Source organism: Electrophorus electricus, chromosome 2 (assembly GCF_013358815.1).
Source record: "Electrophorus electricus isolate fEleEle1 chromosome 2, fEleEle1.pri, whole genome shotgun sequence".
NCBI lineage: Eukaryota > Metazoa > Chordata > Actinopteri > Gymnotiformes > Gymnotidae > Electrophorus > Electrophorus electricus.
Window position 1 is genome coordinate 26,161,821 of NC_049536.1, and position 24,830 is coordinate 26,186,650.

The following is a 24,830-nucleotide window of genomic DNA, read 5'->3' on the forward strand; positions in this document are numbered from 1 at the left end:
GGGCCTATAACATGACAAGGTCAGGGTTCACCCAAATCAGCCAAAGAGTGGTTCTGGAGTGTTTCCCCAGTTTCTGAGAAAGGCTATTTTATCTGTTAATAAATAGGCTATTTAGCTATTTACTGTTTACCTGTCTAATATTACCTAGTTGTTCGTCTATTTTATTTTTTTAATTTTATTTTATCATTTGCCAGTATTGTATTATAGACGTGGGGCTGTCACCGTCTTAAATCCTCTAATCGATTGTCGAGCAATACTGCAAGCTCTTGACGAATCCGTTTCTCTGTGATCAGCTTCCCAGAATAGCCACTCGGTGCGAGAGACCGGTCCGTTTCGGCGTCGAAGATGGAGGAAGTAAGGGAGGACTCGTCTGATTGCTGGTACGGAACTCTCACGCCGCGGCGACTGCGCTCACGTCATTTTGCTACGCTTCCCGTAGAGCGTGAAATGTCTCGCCCGACACTACAGGAGATGGGACTGATCCTTCCCCTGCATTCCTGAGGTAAAACAAAAACAAAAAACAAAAACAATTTCTGAATAAATGGCAATGTCCGTTGTTTTCCCTTACGGTAACGTTTGGCAGGGCTTATCGCCGGTGGACACGTCCTGTCCTTTATTTTTGAGCACCGCGAGGGGAAGAACGCGCCGCTGCAGGCGGGCTGCGTCAAGCGCGTCGGTGGATTGCGCGCGCCGCACGGGAACGGTTCTGGAGCGCTCGCCGGATCACTTGTTGCGGCTGGAGCATTGCAAGGGTCGTCTGCGAAGTTTAACACCACAGCAGTGCTCTTTTTAGACGATCGACTGTCATTTCGTAGAAAACCACGACAACGCGCATGCTGCACGCTTGTTCAAATAAATGATTGTTTGATTTTCGATGATGACTGACCAGGGTGGCTGTTTAAAATGAAGCCCCCTGAAGTGCAGTTGCGAACTGGCCAATAAGTCATTTTGTATTTTTTATTTATTTATTTTATTTTATTTATTATTCGTCGTCAGGTAAAATTGTGAGCCCTGGTCTTGGTTTAGAAAGAGGCTGTTCCTATTTCCTTATTAATGGCCAATTCCCAAGGAACCGGTGGATCCAGTTCGGTGCTTTCTTTCTCATTTTCTTTCCCTGTCTGACATCGATTTCGACTGCCATTGACCATACAGTTAAAATGGGAAAGATTCAGGTTTAATACGCGTATCCTGTTCACCTTTTTTTTTTCTGTGGACACCCGAATAAAGAAGTGCAATCGCTGAGGGGGGAGGGGGGGGGGGGGGAGAGAGAGACGCTCGATTACTGCTGAGAGGCGCGAAGTGGAAAAGTTGACAGGCTTGGGAAGGAAGTTATTCACTCTTTGTGCCTTGGTAACTTTGTTGTTGTTTTTTTTCTCACTCGCGACTAATACGAGCTCCTGATGAATGCGTCCCAGTCGCATGTTTATCGGAAGACATCAAAGTGGTAGGAACAGGAGGCGCACATATGTTTTAGTAAACTACTTCTCCTCGGAAATAATTTCATTGCATTTTTATGCGATTTTTTTCTATTTTTGGAATCCTGTATCGATAACAGTTTTCTCGGGGGGGATACAATAAGAGGTAAATATTTTTGCACAATTGCTTCCTCGACACGCATTTGCGTTTTAGTCAAAATGTTCAGTTTGTTACAATACTTACAATATCACTCTAAACAGCTTACGTCTTATTCAGTAAGACCTTAGTTGTAAGTCAGTACTGCCTTTAGTGACTGTAGTTTATTCATAGTTGCATCATGATGATAAGTAGATCATCTGCCGCTCACATTACGAAAATAGCTAAAGATTTGTAAGGGGGGAAAAGCGTGAATGCAGATTTATTATTCAATAACGAACAGACTTGATCTGTTTCTGGGCAGTGCGACACGTGCAACGCTCTCTTTGACAGCAGCCTGTGACATAGGTGCGCGAGGAGTCCGAGGGCTCGCGTATTCCCCAGTCACTCCGCGTGAGTGCATGCTTTTTGGTGTGGCTTTTTTGCTTCGTGTTGCGTTATAAATTACATTTAGCTTATCTTGAATTTTCTTTGGGTTACGTAGATCCTTAATGATACCATGGCACTACCTTAAGTCCTGTCTTAAAGGAGGTTTTATTGTATAGAAAAAAAAAAATTTGAGAGGATGGAGGGATTTTAGGGTATGTTGGAAGTGTGGATCGACCTTTGTTAAGACGGAAATCGATACACGAGGGCGTTGAGGAACGTGATTATTAATTATGCAAGTTCTTAACTTAAGGGGACCCACGCATATTATTGTGATCTGTTTCACGTCTTTGCATTGGTCGTAGAGTCGAATTAGCAAGAGAATACATTTGGTAGTGCATCGCTCTTAAGAATATAACTGACTAAGCCTAATCATGCCATTGGCTTTTGTTTGTAGTTCGATGCTAAAACCTGAGCCCTCACCGGTAGGCAGCACCAAGAGTCTGACCCACCGCTCTGCAGTTAGGCGTGCAGGCCTCGCTATTTACATTTTCACTAAGGAGACATAATGCGTCTTCCAATCGTCTTTTTGCCCATTACATTTGCTATTTAGTCAGCGCCGGAATCGTTTATGTGTGTAAGGTTCTCAAGTGTTTGCCAGGCGCTCGTTATGTTTCTTCTGATCAGTTGTAGTGTAACCATGTTCTGTAATGAGAGGAATTATAGTACTCTGTGGTGTAACTGAAGGACGCTAACGCAAGCTGTTCATTCCGAAGTGTCTCCCTTTAATGCAGCCATGTCCGTCTCTAACCCTGCAGGGACCTTTAGATGGGTACTGACGCTCGATTCTCACTCTTCTCACATACCTTTCATATTAGTTTCAGTGCAGTTACTGAATTTATTCACATCGCTTTCCAAATATCATATTTTAAGATGAATAACTAAATATTAAGACAGAATCTTAAGAATATTATAGCAGGCCTTAACTGTTATTCAAGGCCTTATTCTTGGGTAAATGTAAAAGGTCTCAGTAGATATAGCACATATGAGTATAAGACAGACATAATCCTAACCCCCCCCCCCCACACACACACACACACACACACACACACACACACATCTAACGTAAATTTTCTCGTTGTACTTACAATGAGACATATCAGATCTCTCCAGCAAGCACTAAATTATTAAACACTTGTTTATTTTAATTTTACATCTCAGTTAACCCGAGTACATGAAATATTTCTGTTAACAAACTGATTGTCTTGGCCATGTTTGTAATGGCATATGAAATGTTTGTTTATCATCTTCAGTTTTGCCTTGCATCAGAGTTAGAACTCAGTCATTTAAGATAATGCTTTCATCTTTTTTTGATGGCATGCGGCTTGGCTGGAAGCAGAAACGGTTAAAATGCAGCTCGCCATTACTTAGGCCCCACAGCAGTGAGGTCAGGGGGCATAAAATGAAGGCAACCATACTCAGTGCAAGAAGGCATGTCTGGTTAGATGCTGCAGTTATTCAAAAGCCATCAAAAGTCTTAATTAGAAATTAGAGAATTGAGCCTTTTTTGGGGGGGGGGGGGGGGGGTCCTGAAACCAAGTGGAAACATTATTTATACTGGTTTATTCTTAGTTCTTTGCACTTTTCCCTCTTGCCAAAAGCTATCGCTCGACATGTTACTTCCCTAATAGTTTCGTGCAGACCTTTGTGCAAAGAATAATGATGAAAATGATTCCATACAGAAAACTGTATGCCAAAAACAGAAAACTATATGTCATTTTCTGTTTTGAGATTGTAAAGACTTAAAAAACGTAAAAAGGTAATGTGAAAGGTAAGAAGGCTCACTGAGATTTTCCTCTCTGGCAGTTTATTTTGGAGCAGAAAGTATGAGTCAGCTCATTATACTGCAAGATACTTAAAATATTTGCATGTAGGTTTTACTGTATCAGAACACACACACAAACTTTTCTTTAAGCTTGTTAATACATAGAACATGGTAAGACCACAGACAAACAATCACTTCAGAGGTCTTTAGATATTCAGATAATTTTAAAGCTTGTAGGATGCTCACTATAGATGATAATCTATTTTTCTTGGTGTCCACTACAGAAAGCTCTTACCTGTCTTGTCAGCATGTCCTGAGCACAGCATTAGGGCTCTCTACTCCAAATGTACATTTGAAACAACTGCCAGGTACTCTGTGGTAGATGAGCTCTGGGCAGTATTTAGTCTGAGATACTTTGGTTGGTCAAACTGGTACTGGCTTGTTATATAGTGCAAGAAAAGTCATTTAAATATATACAGATTTGTCAGCTAAACTGCCTTCAGGGTTTCGGAAATGCCTAATGCAGCAGCTTAGTTGTTGGCACCTGTCCACATTCTGCTCCTTGTCATAATCTACAGTGTCCCAGTGTTAGATGTTAATGTCTTTCTCCTTTGGCCATTATTGTGCATTGTGGCTACCTTTGAGAGCAGCGTGCAGCTGGAAACGGGGCTCGTCCTCGTCTGGTGGCTGTAATCCACGGCTCTGAGTTCTGATGCCATCTCTCCTGCTCTTTTCCGCAGCTCTGATCCTGGAACGTGGACATGGAGGCTACGGATGGTTATATTGCAAGTAAGTCTGAATCCTGAATTATAAACTGGAGTTGCTGTGTTTGCCGTGCTTCAAAGTCTATTCCGCAGTTCATCTAGGACACTAACAATATGATGGCGTTTACGTTGGTGTTACGGTGGTATTGGTGGGCATAGTCTGTATGAATGTTTTAGGTGCTTATTAAACACTATTAATGTTAAAAGGCGACATGAGGACAATGTTATTCCTGCTGCTCTGTCAGACAACAAATTTGTCTTTATGCTGCAACAGCTTAACATTTTTGGAGGAACCTTAATGCTTGGGATAACCTGCTTTTATGGAGTTGTGAAACACTGTAACCTGAAGTTACATTATCAATAAGTAAATACTCTGCACCTGAGAACAACTAAATTTCAAATAAATAAATAAGTAAATAAATATATATATATATATATATATATATATATATATATATATATATATATATATATATATATATATATATATATAACTTTGTAAAAATGGGTAAACAAGATATTTTTGTTTATTTACAAATGTTGAAATATTATTCTAATATTTTTTCTAACTTTTCTCCTGTTACACTTCTCTAAATCAAAGCTTCACAGTAGGAATATAACAAACATTAAAGCCAAATAAACTAATATATATGTATATATATATATATATATATATATATATATATATATATATATATATATATATATATATATATATATATACATATATATTAGTTTATTTGGCTTTAATGTTTGGTGCAGATCATCGCAGGTGTTGTACTGTTTCTGTTAAACACACAGAGCAGAGAAGCACATCAACTGTAGACATATCCCACTAAACGCTAACTGTTCTACTCTTGGCTCCCCTCGAGGTTTGGTATCTGTGTGAGGCTTCAGTACCAGGTGCACAGTGGTACCTTCCTGCCAGTTGACCCCCCCCTCAGATTCCCTCAGATGGAACAGGCTGATAAAGTGTCCCTCAGAACTCCTGCAGGTGTATGGGAAAGTTCAAAGGGCTGTTTATTGTACCTTAACTTTGTTGCAAAGACTTATGCATGCCTAGTTATATGACAACCAGACATGGAATAAGAGAGATTTGTCTAAACTTGTTACAGTTGAAAATTCTGATGAGTTTTCAGGTATGATTGTTGATTTTGTTGCTTAACCATCCTGGAATTTCAAAGTTATTTGACTCAGAAGAGCTCTCAGACCTCAGTCCTCGAATACAACCCCTTTGAAATCACAATGTGTGACGTATAGCTCAGTGCTGAATTAGCCTGTGACTTGAGCACATTGTTGAACACATTGCTTAGTCTTTCTCTGTATCTTTGGGTGGCTTTCTGCTCTGAACTCAGCTTGTGTTCCCTGGCTGCTGCTATAAACCTGTTATAAGCACGTTTTCAGTGGCAGCGACAACAGCTGTTGCTGATCGGTAACTCACACAGGCGGCTGTGAGACTGGAGAAAGAGTGAAAGAGTTTTGCCTGTGATGTGGAACCTTAGTCTGGAGGCACAGGGCCTGACAGGAAAAACCAGATCCCAGCTCAAAACCTGCATGGCTGTAACATGCCACAACCAATTGCCCGCTCCACAGGGAGAATTGATCCTCCAAAATGCCACGGCCAATCACCTGCTACATGGAGCATGGATCCTCCCACATGCCACGACCAGTCACCCCCTCTGCAGGGAGAATGGATCCTGCAAGATCCTCGCAGTTTCCCCCATACTGACATTTCTGTGAAGGCCCAACCGTTTCTATCGGAAAGAGCCAAAGACCAAACAAAATGTTCAAAACAGTACAGTTAATGAAAAAACAAATCTATATCCACATAGTCTATGGAATGTAACATTTGCTCTCTCAAATTTGAGAGAGTTGTAACTGTCCATATCCAGTTCCTGCGTTTTGAGCCACGCCACACACCGATTTTCTTGACTTGATAACCTCAGAAAGCCATCCTCCTCTGTCCAGTGCGAAAATGTGTGGAACAATCTGTTGTGTAGTTTTTGTTTTGTTTTTTTTAACCCTCCCTTTGAATTGAGTCAGTAAAGGATCTGCTTATGACTCAGCAGTGTCCTGATGTTGCAGCGCAGTGCAGTCACTCCAGTACTCCAGTGGGCTCTCCTACGGACCGCTCCACTTGCATCAGCATGGGGGCAGCCAGTAGCCTTTTTAATATCGCCCATGTGCTCAAGGTCACAGCACAATACAGCCAGCCTCAGTCACAGCCTACGGGGAGTCTGCGTGTACGTGTGCGTACGTGTGTGTGTGTGTGTGTGTGTCTGTGTGTGTGTGTGTGTGTGCGCGCGTGTGTGTGTTTCTGTGTGGGAATGTTGAGGTGCTGATTTGTAGAGTTAAAAAAAATCAATCAAATGAAATGGAACAGTAGTAAGACCATGAAAACCACACGCTACCAGAGGACAGAGCTCTGTCATAGCTTCTCAGCGCGATAACGCGAACAGTGTTTGATGGATATCGGATCGGTTTGGCTCCTTGATTTGCAGCTTTTATCTCTGCCCTGAAGTCATGTAGCCACAGCGTACGAGAGCGCTCTGTTTCGGGCGGTTGAGGTGCCTTGGGTTAGGGCTCGTCGCCAGCCTTATCTCTTTCACTAAGTGAGCTGGCAGGAGTGAGAGGAGGTGGCCAGCGCGTCACGCTGTTATTGAACACCTCCCCTCTTCTGCCACTCAAATCGGAGCGGCGGCTTGTTTCCTGGTTGCCAGGGGACCGCCAGTCATTGGAGATTTCCCCAACCCCGGTGCGGTAACCAGAGACAGACTCTGGGATTGTGTCACTGACTGCGTCTCTTTGTGCAGGAGTCTGTCTCTTTCTCTCTCTCTCTCTCTGTGCCTCTTTCTCTCATGCAGGCAGAATGAGAGGGTGTCTGAGCTGCAGAGCAAGTGTTGCAATGTTCCCGTCTTCCCTTCCTCGCTCCTGACTCACCTGCTGCGTTTTAACCTCATGGGCTCCTGTCTCAACCCCCCCACGTTTCACCTTTCTCTGTCTCGTCTCACTTTCTGCACTCCTGTCTCAGTTTCCTCTCTCTTCTCACAGTTCCCGCTCTCCTGTCTTACCTCCCACACTCTTTATCTCAACCATTGCCACTCATTACCCTCAGCTCACCACAAAACCACTTCACATTTCACACAAAAGCGATAGGGGCAGCTGTCGCTCGGTAAAATAAAGATCCGTGCGAACACATTTGGTCTCTACCGGTGGCTCACCGCACAGGCTGAGACCCAACCGTTACGGGCCATGCGAGTGGAATGCAGCCAGCGCAACTGAACGTGCCTTCGTAGGAACCCATAGCATCCTAATTGAGCTTCTCCAAGCTGTTTGAAACAGGGCCTGACCAGCTCTGCAGGCCTCCCTCACAACAGGGAGCTTAAGACGGAGGCCCAGGTACTTTCCGCTCCTCGGCCGTCCATGCCGGAGCGTTACGGCACGGCGCGTGGCGACGGGATGGGAGGCCAGCCATGTGCAGCACAGTGCTGAACGCACAGTGCTGAACGCAGAGAGACCATCTGCCGCGTACACCTGAAGGATAAGGCCAAGCCAAAGAGGGGTGTCCCCCGGGGTGGGGTGGGGTAGGATGGTGAGGTGAGGTGACGTGGGGGGCTAGGTCACTCTACAGTGGCTTGCGGCCTGTGCACGGAGCGTGGACAGACGAGGAAATCCAATATGGATGTCAGGGCAGGGACAAGGCTGAAAGCAACAAGTTCTCCCTGCGGAAGAGTCTCTGACCCCACAGGGAAGTAAAGAAGGCTGCTGACAAGCAGGCTGATGTGTTGAGCCTGAAATCTATAGGACGTGTTTGCTCCCTTTAAGAGGAAGCAAGAGACAGGGGAGGGGTGTGGAGTTGCTTTGACCTCGATGCCTGAAGACCGGTAAAAACTGGCCTTATGTCTGCACAGCTGGAGATTAAACTATCTGGATTTAGCAGTTCATACTGGTTCAGGGAGAGAGCCTCTCTTTACAGGTATCTCCTTTTAACTCTGTGTGTATGCATGTGTGCTTTTATGTATTCATGCCTGTATATGTGTGTGCGTGTGCATGTTTTGGGTGTGTGTGTGTGTGTGTATATGAGAGAGAGAGAGATAGATAGAGAGAGAGAGAGAGAGAAAGAGAGAGAGAGAGAGAGAGAGAGCAAAAACTCCAAACACTGCTTTAGTTAGGGCGATGGCCGCAGTGCACTAGTACACTTGTTTCTGTCTCCTAGGTAACGGCGACTGCTCTCCTAGGAAGGAGAACTCGAGAATGCTGGTGGACCTGTCGCCCAACGCACCCAACGGGCAACATTCCCAAAGTCCCAGATCTCCCAGCGGTGAGTTCCCTCCCACACGCTTCCATAGTTACCTAGCATTCCCCTGCGCCGCACGCCGCACGCAGGGTTCATGGCACTCGGGTGTGTTTTTATTTGGCTACCTTAGTTACGTGCAGCAAGAAATACTTCTTGGGTTAGCATGGAATTCTTCGCAGTGGCTTGTCACATCTGCTCCGACGCCTGCAGTTGCAACAGAACGATGAAAAGGAGAACTGAGTGAGCATCACTGCAGGGAGGGGAAGAGCCTTTATCTCGCCGTGTTAAAAAGGAAAGAAAGAAAAGAAAGAGAAAAAAAAGTACCCTCAAAGGGTCATCTTATCTTCAATCTGACAGGACAGGCCGTGTAACAGCCATTTCCCTTCCTCGAACCAGAGCGTAATAGGAGGAGCTGTGGGCGCCGTTTTGGTCTTCTCATCATGATCTGGTATAACGAGAAAAGGGAAGCTCTCCGCAGCTCTGAGAGGCAGGGATCCCAGCCCGAGGCGCGACACAGTGGCACTCACTAGATGTGGCAGCATGATAGACGAGAGAAGTAGAAGTTGCTCTGAGTCACCCTGCCGCCCTTTCCTTGGCGTTGCGCGTCGGGTATCTGTTCGAGTCGTGGAGCTGGCTGGGCTTGCTGTGTTGTGTTAGAGGCTCAGCAAGGATTTAGGGCTCGAGGCCTTAGTGGAGAGACAGCAACAGCTTGAGTGCAAGCAGTGTTTCATAATCACAGTGACCGTCGGTTTCACACCTTTCAGAAACCTGTCTGACATCTGACCCCAGACCTCTGAAGCTGCACCTTTGCTGTGATCTCTGCCAATCACACGGCTCACTCGTTAAGCTCTCGAAGGCTGGACTGTCACCTCCTGCCGATTTCTTTGACCTCTGCCGTTTCGCCCATATCTGCATCAGCCTTCATAACCTGGCAAAGCCTTATGAAGCCACAGGCCGATCGCTTGCTTACAGTCCCACCCCACAGAGTGGAGGAGATCCCCCCGAGGGCTTGGGCACCTCAACCCAAAAACCAGGCCGACGCCTGCACACCTGCGACAGAGACGACATGGAGACTCACTCACCCCACATGCCCTCTCTCTGCTGCTCTGACCAGCAGAGGAGACGGAGGCGAAAGGATCCTGTATCTCGTTGTCCCAGCAACCGCTTCAAGCTCACACCACTGCAGCTGGCAGAGATGCTAAATGGGAGAGAGGAAGTGGATTTGCCTTTATGGAGATTATTGGCAGACGTCAAGCAGATTGAAAATGGGGACTGCGAATGCTCTGATCTGAAAGGCCATGCGGTAACATCTGGTGATGTCCTTTTATGTGTGATTAAGAGTGTTGTACTGTGTACAACACTCTTAATCTGTATCGTTGTAATGTGCTGTTGTATGTTGTGCTACGTAATGCTAATTTTTCCTTGCGACTCTATTGTGCCGACTGTGCTTGAATTGCACAGTTCAAGTTCGGAGTCAAGCAACTTTGAAGCCTTTATGCATAAGAACTGTCAAAACATTTGATGTATTTATATTTTATTCATTCATGTTTTTTATGCCGTGATTTGTGGGAAAAGTTGCACGTGTTGTAAATGAGGAATTCGGCTTCTTATTATTGTATGGGTGTTTCTTTCAAATGAATTAGCACCAATGTTGGGCAATAAAGTGGCCTTGAAATGATTCTGTCAAAGCACCAACAGGGAAAATAATATTTAATGTGGTCATGCTTAAAGTTCTGCTGTGTTCTGGCCTGCTGCACATAACTTCATACACTACTGAAAGATGACCTATACTACTGAAGGATGACCTATACTACTGAAGGATGATCTGCACTACTGAAGGATGACCTATACTACTGAAGGATGACCTATACTAATGATAGATGGCCTACAGTCCTGAAGGTTGGCCTACATTACAGAAGGATGACCTATACTACTGAAAGATGACCTATACTACTGAAGGATGGCCTATACTACTGAAGGATGGCCTTTACTACTGAAGGATGACCTGCACTACTGAAAGATGACCTATACTACTGAGGGATGGCCTATACTACTGATGGATGGCCTATACTACTGAAGGATGGCCTATACTAGTGATAGATGGCCTACAGTCCTGAAGGTTGGCCTACATTACAGAAGGATGACCTATACTACTGAAGGTTGACCTGCACTACTGAAAGATGACCTATACTACTGAAGGATGACCTATACTACTGAAGGATGACCTATACTACTGAAACCTGACCTATACTACTGAAGGATGGCCTATACTACTGAAGGATGGCCTGCACTACTGAAGGATGGCCTATACTACTGAAGGATGACCTGCACTACTGAAGGATGACCTATACTACTGAAGGATGGCCTATCCTACTGAAGGATGACCTGCACTACTGAAGGATGGCCTATACTACTGAAGGATGGCCTATCCTACTGAAGGATGACCTGCACTACTGAAAGATGACCTATACTACTGAAGGATGGCCTATACTATTGATAGATGGCCTACAGTCCTGAAGGTTGGCCTACATTACAGAAGGATGACCTATACTACTGAAAGATGACCTACACTACTGAAGGATGGCCTATACTACTGAAACCTGACCCATACCACTGAAGGATGGCCTATGCTTCTGAAAACTGACATACACTACTAAGGGATGGCCATGCTACTGATATATAGCCTACAGTCCTGAAGGTTGGCCTACACTACTGAAGGGGAAGTATTACAGCTATTTATAGTCTTACAACTCTGTCAAATACAAATGCTGGTTTCTTTTGTTTTCAAATACTTGCTGGCATTGGGAAGCTCTTCTTTAAGAGCTCTGAAAACCTGTTTATAGGAAGACTTGGTTTTGACATGACAGTTGACGTGACAGAGATGATGGGAAAAGCCGACTGCTTGTTTGTACGAACACCTTTCCTCTCCATCTGAGGAAAATCCGAGGAAAACTCCTGAGAACTTGGACTTGGTGGAGAAGTGGAGGAGCTCTCCTGGGTCAGGTTGTGAGCTGATTAAGGTATACAGAGCTGTTTTTCTGGCATAAGAGCTTAGGGGATGTCGTTTCTGTGAGAGAGCCGGAGGTGACTCAGGGCTCAGTCCCCTGCTCCTGCTCAGAGATTAAAGCCGTGCTAATATTACAGAACTGGTTGAGCCAGATGGCGGATTGAGTAGCCGGAACGTTTTTCCACCTGATGCATTGTGGAGGAACGCGGAGACGTTTTTTTCTGTGTGTGTGTGTGTGTGTGTGTGTGTGTGTGTGTGTGTGTGTGTGAGTGCGCGTGTGTGTGGTCGAGATGGAAAACTCGCGGGCTGGGCGCTTACGCTTTTGCATGTCGCTGTGTCTGTCTTTGCCTGTTGCGTATCTATTTTTGGTCCATTGTGTTAGTATCTGTGGTGTGTGGGGGTTGGGGGTGATGTTGGCCTCCCCGAGGAGTGCGCTCAGACCAGACTCCAGGACAGTCTTCAGCTCTCTGCCTCTCACCGTCCGTCATGTAGAAATCCCAGCTGCCTTCAGCCTGGCCCCGGGCCCCAGGGGCCACACCTACACTTACTTTGTTCGTCTTCAGTCCTGAAGCTTGTCTTGTTGCACAGGAAAGGTTTTCTGGTCTCTCTGCTGTCATAGTAACAGATGAGCTCACAGTGAGTTGTTATTGGTGGTTTTTAACTGCGCAGTGTATATATATTGTTTCAAAGTTGTCGATCAGCTATGCTCTTGATGTGAAAGCACACACTATTTTAGTGATAGAACCTCCCCCTCAATTAACTCATTTTAACTGTGTGTGCATGGCGTGTGTGTCCATGCATGAAGTGACATCTTTCTTTGACTTTATTCCATAGTTGTCGATCAGCTATGCTGTTGATGTGAAATCCAATACTATATTAGTGCTAGAACCTCCCCCAAAATTAGCTCTTTTTAACTCTGTGTGTGTGTGTCTGTGTGAGTGTGTGTTTGTGCATGTGTGTAGTGTGTGTGTGTGTGTGTCTGAGTGTGCGTTTGTGCATGTGTGTGTGTGTGTGTGTCTGTGTGAGTGTGCGTTTGTGCGTGTGTGTGTGTGTGTGTGTGTGTGTGTTCCACCAGCATTACATTTCAAACTGTTTTCTTTAATGTGAATAATGTCCATTGTGTTGATATTTTAATCCAGCTCACCCAATCAAACAAGAGGAGGGCACTGAGGAGGAGGGAGAGCGGAGAGCCATAGGGCCCGATGAGACAGGCCACAGTGGAGAAGAGGGCTCAGTATTGGAGGAACCCATGACTGACAGCCCAAATAACCTACAGGATGTTGGACCAGGGACAGAGGGGCCGGCTGATTCAGTAATGCGATTGCCCAATGGTAAATGTGCATTCTGATAACAGAAATCTTGCTTTAGAGAGTTTAGCGAGTTGAGCGACATGCACAGCCACTATGGTCCCCCTTCTCCACGATGAATCATAATACACACTGTATCACCATATAGAGGTGTCATCAACCTGCATAAACACGTAATGGTTGTTTAAAGTTAAATATCTATAGGGCAGAGGGAAAATTAAACTCTGTCCCTTTCGCTGCGAACACTGGCGTTCAGTTTTAAACTTGCTGATAATCCCTCTTGATCTCTCCGTGTGCATCAGCCAGTCTGCAGTAAGATTGTGTGAACTGATCAAAAACGTTTGCCTTCAGATGAAAGTCTAGCTTTTAAACAATCACGCCAGAAGCCTTATTCTCGTAAATCAGTATCCTGACTTAGCTTGCGTATGCTACTACACACTATTTCCTTGTTTTCTCTCCATGGATGAGAGAGTCAAGCTGCCGCACAAGCTTTTCCTGCCTTCACTGTGAAAAATCGCCGTTCAAATCTTGGGATGAGCTTTCATAATAACGTTCAATAAAGCTCATCTGCCAATAAGAGCTCATCTGCCATAAAAAAAAATCTTTACGCCGGGGCACAATGCCCCGTTCCCTTTCCCTGCATTGAAGTGCATCTCAGAGGGTGTGGGGAGCGGTTTGAGAACAAAAGCACAGGCTTGGAAATCTTCTCAGTATCCCAGGAATCCTCCGCAACCTGTTCCAGGGGCTGTGGCTGACGCCGGCGGAGCTGCGTGTTTCGTCAGAGCTCCAGGCTCAGATTTCAGATCTCCCGAACAGCATTCTCACTGCCTGCCCCGACGCCACGGCTGCCCCGTGGCGGCGTCTCCGCTCACGGCATCTCCGCTCGCAGCGTATTGTGTGTCCCGGCTGGATTGTGACGGACACCTTCACTGCGAGCACTTAAAATATTCAGGGTCTGCTCCATAACTGAGAACGGGCTTCTGTTTTTTTCGGGGTTTTTTTGTTTTTTTTTATCACAGTGTTAAGTTAATCCAAAACAGAACGGCCTTGTCAAGGAGGAACAAAAGGCTCGGCTGCAAGGTTGGGGAGAAGGGCAAAAAAACCCAACAACACAACTTCTTGCTCAAAAGAGCCGGTGCAGCTTTCAGAGAACACAGCCTTCAATCGATCTTAGAAGGAGCCTGTGGACCTTCAAAACATGTCCTGTTGCAGTTGAGCAGTGAATGACCTTTACTTTAACATGGGCCTCCGTGTCAGTCAGCCCATGTGGTAAGCCAGGCTCTGCAAAAAGACGATCAAGATGTGAAAGAGGGTGGAGTTATCACAAGCTAACACCTTCTCATCACACCGCTCACCGCTCATATATATATATATATATATATATATATATATATATATATATATATATATATATATATATATATATATATATATATATATATATATATATATATATATTTGTATGTATGTATGTGTATATACACATTCATACATACATACATACATACGTAAACGGGTCGGGAGGCTCCGCTCACGCTCGCTATTATGTCCTGCAGGCGACCGGCCTTTCCAGTGCAACCAATGCGGGGTCTCCTTCACCCAGAAGGGCAACCTGCTGAGACACATCAAGCTGCACACAGGCGAGAAGCCCTTCAAGTGTCCCTTCTGCAGCTACGCCTGCCGCCGACGCGACGCCCTGACCGGACACCTGCGCACGCACTCGGGTCAGTCCTCGATCCCCCAGCCTACATGCCTGCTGGAAGCCTGGGCTTCCCTATAAGTGTGTGTTTGAATGTGCTTGTTGTTGCTGTTGTTGTGTTAATCAATAGCTACAGCCAATCGTTGAGAAATAAGCATTTTTGTCGCTGCTTGGTTAGGCGTGTGCTGGTTATTTTCCTCTCAAAAGCTGTCCAATGAGGGAAGAGAGAGTGATAGAGAGAGAAACCGTAATAGAGAGAGAGGGAGTGTGTGATATAGAGGGAGTGTGTGAGAAATGGAGTGTGTGAGAGTATGAGCAAGAGAGTCATCACATCTCGAAGCCACAGTACTGAAAACGGGGCCACTCACGCACGCCTGCATGAGGGTGAGGGATTGCAGTCAGAAGGCCCTAGAGTGTGTCTGCTTTAGCCATGCAGTGCAGGAGTGCGTGCCTGCCAAGCTGCTGTAGCGCTGCTGAACTCCGAGTCCACTCTGGAAAGCGCAGGGGGACTTTTACAGACATACTCGCGAGCGCTGTGGTTAGGCCACTTAGGACATACTGTTCCTGTTGCCTACAAGGCTTGTGAACCACTAAAGGAAACACTCTGTCACTCGCTCTTTCCTTCCCCCTCTCTCTCTCTCTCTCTCTCTCTCTCTGTCTCTCTTTCTCTCTCTCTTCCCCTCTCCCTCTCTCTCTCTCTTTTGACCAGAGGGAAGCGTTGCTTCAGCTGCACACTCTAACCCACTTTAATATTACCACTCTGTCACGTCCCGGGTGCTCCGTGGTGCTGCGGCTCCAGGTTCCACCCGACACCCGTCTCTGACCCAGGACCGGGTCCGCGGGGCTACCGATCTCAGGACAGGCTCGTTGACATGCACAGGGAGAGAAGGAACAGTCTATCTCTCTAATCATGTTTTGCTCTCTTTCTTTGTCTTTTCTCATTTCCTGTTTTTCATAGCTAATCGCTGTCGGCACCTGGGATAGTGAACTTTCTAGGCCACTGTCATGTTTTTGTGCGCTCTTTGCAGTCGTGTGCTTAGAAGTAAATTAAGCATGAAGCCTGGTTCGATTTTTATGCATTGATTATTTTTGTGCATGTCAGCAACAGGGCAGAAATATGCATATGCATAATCCACACACAAATATGCATAATCCACGCACTATTGCCATGATTTCTGTAAGAACTTAAGATGAAAAAGGCAGTAGATAGAGTGTCACATGCCTCGCATCACGGATGAGGGGAGTGAGTGTCTATTCCTCCAGCCCACATGCCGTAGATGTCGCTGGCTATCCGCCGGGCACCTGCACAATCTTCCCTGTCACACCGTGTTTCTGCAAGCCTGCATTTCAGGCAGGCCAGGAACAGGAAACTTTGGTCCCGCTGAATCCGGGACCCTCCCTGCCAGCCGCCTGCGCCCCATCGGAACAGCGGCGTTCCCCGGGACCGTGTCCAACGGCTCCGCCCTCGTGCGCGTTCACTCGGCCGGGGGTCCCGGGAGCAGGACAGGTGACGTCCCCGAGACAGAGGAATGCGTACTAGCGCTTCAGCTCACATGTGACTCGTCGCTTTCAGGCGTGGCTTAAGGGAATGAATCAGCAACAGGGTGTCGAAGTGACTGTGTGTCTTGAAAGAATGTGGATTTATTTATTTTACTGTGTTGGGGGGGGTTGGGGTGCGGACGTGTGTGTCTGCTTATGAATATCTTGGAAAGCATACTTGTATTCGGACAGTAGTGTGAAGCATGTTTTTGTTTGTGTTTCTTTGTGGGGGCTTTTGTTGTTCTGGTGGTGGTGATTTTTTTTTTTTTTTTTGGGGGGGGGGTGTATATCAGTTGAAGATGAGAGCAGTTGTGAACCCGGGCACTTCTGCTGATGAACAACAATTGATAGGCATGTGCTTGAAATGTCATCTCCATCTCACGATTTCCTGTTTTCAACCCGAATGGATGCGGTTAAGTGGGCTTTAATGCAACACTTGAGATATTTGCATGTCAAGAACAGATGCTGACACAGGAATTTCACCCATCCAGCATCTGCACCCAGCGCCCTGGACGGTCGGCCTGGATATCAGATAGTAAACATTTCAAGTCACTTTTGTTTTTAACAGCCCAGCGATCGGCGTAGATGTCGACGTGCGCGGGAGGCGTGCTTATCTGTCCACTCCTCGGCACCCAGCGTGCAGGTGCCGTCCCAGTTCACTGGACCAAACCACTGAGTTTCTCTTTATTTGCATTTTGCGGTGGTGCACACTCGACGGAATCTCCTCCGAGGTGTCTACCAGCAGCTTCGTTCGATTTACTGTAATGGCGAAATTGTGCAAATGTGTGCGCCCGAGCCTCCTCCCCAGAAGTACTGAAAGTGTGACAAAAACCATCCGGCACCATTGCCCTTTCATCTATTTCTCTTACTCATACGACTCAGTTTCCAATATACTGACCTAATGACATATAAGTGCGCTGAACCCACTGCCACGGCAACGAGTCTCAGGCTACGTTGGTTCTGCACACGAGGCGCTCGGGGTGTGTCTTGAATCTGTCGACCCTTCAGCTCGGTTTGCTGATCATTTGGATATGAAAAGGTTCTGCCTGAACAAAAAAAAACAAACAAAAAAAAAAACCCAACAACAATATTTTGTCTTTGCACAGATCAGGCTGACATTGTCAAAGTTGTCAAATTGGTATATTCACTAATTAAAATAGCTAGATTATTGCTTTAGCCTAAGATTAAGACTTTGAGATAACACTGCAAACATATTTGAACATATTCAAAATTCTTTTTTTTTTATTTAAATTTAATCATTGAACTTTAGCAACCTTCAAAAAAAAAAAAAAACTAGAAAGTTTCAAGACCGAAATCCTGACAGGCATATTTAAGACAGAAATTGTATTTTTTATATTTCAGTATTTTTAGAGCTTGTCTTTCTGTTCCTACCCACAAGGCCTACTATACTTTCCAGCTTGCTTTCTGACACAGACGCTGTTTATCCACTGTTATCCAGTGGTTCTCATACCGTAGTCACCAAGTTAGTGCTGTTTGGCATGTGTGAAAGGTCGTTGGTCTATGGCTCCTCCTTTTGCTGTCTCACTCTCATTATCCACTTCAATGCAACCTTACTGAAATGCGCTGGAGGTGTTTTCATAATCCACACGCTTTACAGGTAATCACATACGCTTTACAGGTAATCACACACGCTTTGCTTGTAACAGGCACTTTTGGCGTACGTTTCTCACGTGCGACTCAGACAGACCTGCTGGTTGCATATTCTCTGCAGCACTCTTTTCATGAATAATACCGAAAGTGCCTCACCAATGAGTTGACCACAGAGCTGAAACACATCTCTCTCAAATTGGAAAGACTCTGGCTGACTCAACTGGTTAGTGTAGGCTCACTGGTCGAGAAGGCAAGCCAACGAGCTTTACATATGAATGAATGAAAGACCTGGAGGGGTGATGAATGGCGAAAAGAAAACAATGAATGAAGCCGCGACCAAATCAATAAATCGACTTATTCCTTTGGTTACTGGAACATGCCAGGTAGTGACGTCTCTCCCTGGAGGTTCCGGGGCGTCTGGATCTGCCTCAGTAGCCCACGGTGGAAGGCCATGTTGGGCTGCTCTGTCACCCTCTGCAGCCTCTACGGAGGTTAGCTCCCGCCCCGTCGCCTCTGTGCTAAGCCCAGTGTCAGTGGAATCCAAGCAGTGAATCACCCACCTCACGCCTGCTCCTTCTGAGGAGTGAAAAACACCCTCTGTCCCTTTCTGATCTTCAGAGAGATTTTCCAGTACTACACATTGACTGACTTCATGTCTGTGAATGTGCGCGCGCGCACATATGTGTGTGCGTGCATGCGTGTGTGTGCATACACAAACAAAATGTAAAATTAGCTTGTTTGTTCCATATTAGTTTGTTCCAATTAGTATATGTCTGAGTGTGTGACTGTGTTACAGTCATCACTAGAGTCTGTTCTAGAATACGTCTCTGTGTCTACGGTTTCTGTGTGGGATCCTTCCACACCAGGCTTATGTAATCCAGTGTGATATGGTCTCAGGGAAAAAAAAATTGGAGCCCATCTCACATTGTATTGCATCATCATGAGAAAGTGCCCACTCCTTTGGTTACTAACTCAGAGACCGAAACTCAGTCATGCATACAGTTGGATGTACTTCGTATCGCCTCCGTACTAATAGATATATTTCTTTGCTTTGATGTCCTTTTAGTGGGTAAACCACACAAGTGTAACTACTGTGGGCGGAGCTACAAACAGCGCACGTCGCTGGAAGAACACAAAGAGAGGTGCCATAACTACTTACAGAGTGTCGGCATGGACCCCTCCCACAGCGCCAGCCCATATGCAGGTGAGTGGGTTAGGAGCTGAGGATCAGAACTGAGTAAGCTATAATGACTGTCAGCCAATCAGTATGTCTTCCTGTGGGAGTTCCGTCCACCCATTCTCCTGTTTAGACGGATACCATTTCCTCTCACTGTACACTGTGAGCAGTACGCTCAAGGTGACAGCTTGTTAGTAGACCATGGGCCATATTTAAATTAAATACTTTAAAATCAAGGAAAACATCAGTTAGCTTGCCTTAATATTTAGATAGAGTCTGGTGGTACAGGAATGATTCAGGCCTTGCAGTACAGGGTCCCTACTTCCAAATAATACAGCAATCTAGCAGTTTAAATTGAAATGCCGCACACAAAGGTTGCTCCCATACATGGTCCCCGTAACCGTAGGCCTCTGTTTAACCCCAGTTGAGGTCCCGAAGGAGCAGAGGCCGCTGGGCGAGGTGGCGGGCGTCACCTCCTTCGAGCGTCCACCCGTCATCGAGAGGCTGCAGGCCAGCGTGGCCAAGAGAAAGAGCACCACGCCGCAGAAGTTTGTGGGTGAGTGGCAACGTATCGGACACAAGCAGACTCCACCCAGACTCCACCCACACTGTGTAGGGAGTGCTGCAGACCTCTCACTCTATTCCTGAGCATGCACGCTCGTACCGCCGCGAACACAGAGGCCCATGAACAGCAACCTCGCAGATGGAAATACTGCAGCCTTAGTCAAAATGAGAACCGATTGCTAAATATAACCACAAATACCAAGTTTCCTCTTGAGGCAAAGTATGTAATGTCGAAAAGAAATAGGCAAGAAGCCCCAACAGGTGTGAGGTTGCACTTCCAAATAAATACAACCGTGGCCATTTGCTTGTTTTAAAATGCACACGCATGCACAAAGCCTTGTATGCCATTTCAAAGGCTTATTCTTTCATTTTAATAATCAAATTATGTATAATAATAAAAAAGATTTTAATAGGATGTTGACAAAGTAAGGAATTATATAGTTTGAGGTTATTTTAAGTGTGGTTACTGGGTGAAAGCGTTTGCTGAATCCAAACGGTGCAGGAAAGTGAAAGAGAGTGAGCCTAATTCGCTATAAATGCAGGAGATGGCTTTTTTTGTTTTTTTTCCAGCTCTGCGGTTTTTTCACACCTGTAATTCTGCCATTGCTTTAATCAAATGACGTGCAACACCTTACCACATCCACATTATAAATTCTCTCGCCCCGCTCTCCACATGGGGCTTTCCACCATTTATTCAGACCAAAAAAAACCCACATTTGCACAAAGAAATTTAAAAATAAAAGCGCTAAAAACATTTGAAGACAATAAAAACCTTCAAAATATTTTCTGTATCCTAGTTTATGTTCGGTGATTTCCGTTTGATGTTAGTGATCTTCAAAAATGCTCCCAGCTTCCAATTCTAAAGATTTTGGGGATTCATTCAATATTTTACTAATTCAAGATTTTAATTTATGTTGATTTATGTATGTATGCATGGTGCACTGCACTATTTTGCGCTGTCATTGTGCTCTGAAGGGGAGAAGATGCTGCGTTACTCCTACCCTGACCTGAACTTTGATGTGGACCTGAAGTATAAGAAGGAAGCAGAGCTAATGCAGGCTCACATGATGGACCAGGCCATCAACAACGCCATTTCATATCTGGGTTCTGAAAGCCTGCGGCCTGTGGTCCCCCACCCCGCCCTGGCCATGGCAGAGGTGGTTCCCATGGTGAACCCCCTCTTTCACCCCGTCTACCCCATCGGACCGCACCTGGACAGGCCGAGCAGCCGCGACGCTCTCCCCGGCCCCCAGATGGCGCCAGAGTTCCCACCCCCCACCAACGGCGCCATCTCACTGGTCCGACCCAAGAACCCTGCAACAGGCCGGGAGGGCTCCCCCAGCAACAGCGGCCAGGACTCGGCCGACTCAGCCCGGAGCAGCCCCCGCGACAAGCCGGCCAACGCTGGGGGTGCGCTCCGGCCGGCACCTCGGGTCAGCCCGGGCCTGGCGAGGGCAGAGGAGGCACGAGCAGGCGACGCAAGCCGGCTGGGAAGCCGGGACGGCGTGCGCGTGTTCGGCCGTGAGGGCCAGGAGCTGCGCGCCTTCCAGTGCGAGCACTGCCGCGTGCTCTTCCTGGACCACGTCATGTACACCATCCACATGGGTTGCCACGGCTACAGGGACCCGCTTGAGTGCAACATCTGCGGCCACTGCAGCAAGGACCGCTATGAGTTCTCCTCGCACATCGTCCGCGGTGTGCATACCTTTCGCTAAAGGGCACCCGGACCAGCCCATAACCATTCAAACACACACACACACACACACACACACAAACACACACACACACACACACACAGATACACACATACTCCACTGCAGTCTGGGACCCTGTCGGGGGGGGGGGTTGTCTGTGAGCACATGCTGAGGAAGGCAGCATGTAGTGAATATATGAAGGGTTAGGTCCAGTGGCTCATATTTTAATTTTGGAACGTTTTGAAGGTTTTGCATTTGGGTGAGGGGCTGAATTTTGTGATATGATGCGATAAAGTGATTTATGTTCATTTATTTCTCCACATAAACACACAATCATTCTTTTTTTAATCATTTTTATCTCCTGTACCATCCAAAAACAGAGCAGCTATAGTCCCTGGAAAATTATGAAGGGTTTTTTTTTTGTTTGTTTTTATGTTTAATGTTCATCTGCATTGAGTCTCTGCGTAGATTCCTTCCTGTCACATGGACTATAAGAGACTTGAATAGACACAGCCATGTAGGAACAAAGTGTACTTGCGCACAGGAAACTGTCAGGAGAATATGGACAGATCTCCATGGTAAACCGTATAGCTTTTCTGCTGCTGTGTTTTCTCAGTGCCTTGCTGAAGTGAGTTACATGGTTTAGCTTCTGTTGTAAGTGTCTGTGCTTCTTTGGCCCCCTCATACCATGACATCCCAACACTCCTGCATTCTCTCGCTGTAGAAGGACAAACGGGACATACAGATGAATTAAACCTTAGCATTAAGGTTTGTGGATCCAGGTATATTATTGTTATTTGTGTTTATTTTATTTTTACTTTATTTTTTCTTGTGAACTCTTAGCATGTGTATGTTCACACTGCCATCCTCTTGCTTGTAATGTTTGTACTACCAAATGTAGCCTTGTAACCACATTAAAAATCAACCAGGCAGCGACCGTGCATGAGAAGCTGATGGCAATCTGGATCAAAACAGTTTGATGTAGGGCAGCTTCTCTCTCTCCCACCCTCTCTTGCTCGCCCGCTTTCTCTCTATCAGTGCCCGAGTGGCAGATGGTTGCACTGCGTCTGCCATTGCACAGTTAGAACGATGTTCTCATACGTTCTTCTGAAACACCTCGTGAAAGCAGCAGCCTGTCCGATGGAGCAGCTCTGTCTGGTGCCCGATACCTGGGCTGACTCCTCCCTGTCCATCCAGCAGATGTGTGTAGATGCAGTGTGTAGTGTAGTGCTTCCTAGTACACTTACTCTGTAGGTAACAAATTTCAGCTTGCACTTTATTGTGAAGCACTGGTCACGCTGGGTGTGTGAAGCCCTCGAGCACTATGTGTTAGTCTGCTTCCCTACACTATCCTAAGTAACCATCTTCTTTTTTTGGTTTTGTTTTTCCTTTCTAAGCTCCAGGCTGGAACTGAGTGTCTGTCTTCATATAAATGTCTCCTGTATAAAGTCTCTCTAAACATACAGTGCGCTACAGTTCTCTACTGTAAGTAACATGTTACTTTCATAACTAAGTGTGATAGTTATGAAAGGTTCAGCAGAAATATATATATATTTCTGCTGAACCTTTCATATATATTTTTTTTCTGCTTTATACAGGAGACATTTCTATGAAGATATGAGGATAGCTAGCTAGATAGATAGATAGATAGCATTGTATTATGCTAAAGTTCCTGAATTGACTACCCTAATCCATGTATATATTATTTTTAGCCTTTAGTAAAAATTGATTTAATAATTTAAAAATGACCATATCTATCTTAGACATATCTAATTGTAAACTAATATGTAAATGGAAAATATATACACAGATTGTTTAAGCTTATATTGATTTCTAGAAGTTTTATTCAGTGGAGGTCAGTGTGTTTGGCTGTGGTCTGTTGAAGAAGCACTCATTATCATTGTATCGATGTATTCATCCTTTTGGTTTGACTCGGCTGTCTGTGTTCTCTCGCTCGAGGGGAACAGCACTGTGTAGCATAACTGTTGCCTGTTTCATCACTGCTTAAAAAGCTCTGCACTGTGGCTCACGTTGGGGCAGCGCCGAGCCGTAGGTGCCTGTATGGTGCCTGCATAGTGCTCAGTGTTGACATCGTGCGCTCTGTGAAATCGAACAATGTCTCCTTCGCTTTTGGAAATTAAGAGCACAAGGCTGAGACTGTGAATATCTCATCTAAAAGCAAGGGACCATTAAAGCCAAGATCTGTACCTTTTTTTGATAAGACGCATAATTATTTGATGTCCAGTCTAAGACGTTCTGTGTGCCTTTTTTGAACAGGACCAAGTATTCCCAGTCAAAATACCTTTGGACCATTGCAAAGTAAGCGTGTGCATTATGTTTGCGCTGTGTTTGGGTTTTTTTTAATCCTGTCACATGCCTCTGTATAGTGTAGCTGTTTTCAGTGTACAGTGAGTTTTGAATCTCAGTTGAAAAGCATGCCGTGCTGGTTTGACTGCTCCTCACGCATCATGCAGAAAAAAAAAGCCCCAAAAAAAAAAAAAACCTAGGAAAAAAACAAACAAAAGAAATAAGTGAAAATGGCTAAAAAGAAGGAGGTAGAGACTATGTTTACAGCCGTGAAAGCGCTCGGATTCAGGGGCCCCCTCCTCCAGGGGCCTCACACTCGGGGATCGATGGGGCGTACTTGAAGTTCAACTAATGGCACTCACATTCGAGGTTGTTTTACATTCACATGTATGGGGGTTGCTATGTTAATTTTAGTGTAAATATATATATTTTTTGTGAAAGGAAAGTGTTTTTTTAAAATGCTTATTTACTGTGGGCCTTACAAATAGTAAAATGAGGAATTGCAGTGTATTTTTATATATAGTGACTATATGTATGAATGAAATACAGTATATTTTGGTACACATGTTGAACTGGGTTATTCTTCTTTTCTGTGTGTTTAAACTTTTGGGCCTTCTCAGGTACTGTGTTGCCAAGATGCTTATGAAAATAAGGCATCTTAAAGAATTGTTAGAAAGGGATTTTTATAGCAAAACCCTAAGAGTTGAGGGTTTATAGAAATGTTATTCCATAGATCACTGACCCTCAGAAGGAAATTGTGCTGTAAGGTGTTGGTTTTAAAGCATGGATTTTCTGCATTAAAATACCTTTACACTTTCAGTGCTGTGTGTCTGGCTTCTTCTGTTTCCTCTCATTTGCACAGTAGACTTGTTTCAACATGATAATCAACAGTTACTATTGCATGTGTGGGTGGGTGGGTGTGTGTGTGTGTGCGCGAGGCATTTAATAGTCGTTTTCCTCTAAGGCAATAATAATTACACTGAAAAGCCATTCTGCAGTTCTTTATTCTTATGTGACTGCACTGAACATACTGGCCATATTTGGTTAATAATCCAACATGCCTAATTATGTTTGCTCCGGTTTCTGAAGCCTTGCCATATC

At 45.3% G+C, this 24,830-nt stretch overlaps 1 protein-coding gene across 4 annotated transcripts; it reads left to right on the forward strand.

The window, feature by feature from the left end:
* The first annotated feature begins 317 nt into the window (after positions 1-317).
* Positions 318-24,548, forward strand: ikzf2 (IKAROS family zinc finger 2). 4 transcript variants are annotated; one of them, XM_035523550.1, is made up of 9 exons: positions 1,298-1,444; positions 1,556-1,581; positions 4,504-4,552; positions 8,744-8,848; positions 12,971-13,162; positions 14,695-14,862; positions 19,054-19,191; positions 19,589-19,720; positions 20,704-24,548. In XM_035523550.1, the coding sequence occupies exons 3-9, from the start codon at positions 4,525-4,527 to the stop codon at positions 21,441-21,443; spliced, it is 1,503 nt and encodes a 500-aa protein (XP_035379443.1). In that variant the 5' UTR covers positions 1,298-1,444; positions 1,556-1,581; positions 4,504-4,524; the 3' UTR covers positions 21,444-24,548. The 4 variants fall into 4 exon arrangements, with proteins under 4 accessions (XP_035379442.1, XP_035379443.1, XP_035379441.1 ...); XM_035523549.1 differs by lacking the exons at positions 1,298-1,444; positions 1,556-1,581 and adding an exon at positions 318-502; XM_035523548.1 differs by having other exon boundaries at positions 1,298-1,581.
* Positions 24,549-24,830: the final 282 nt, after the last annotated feature.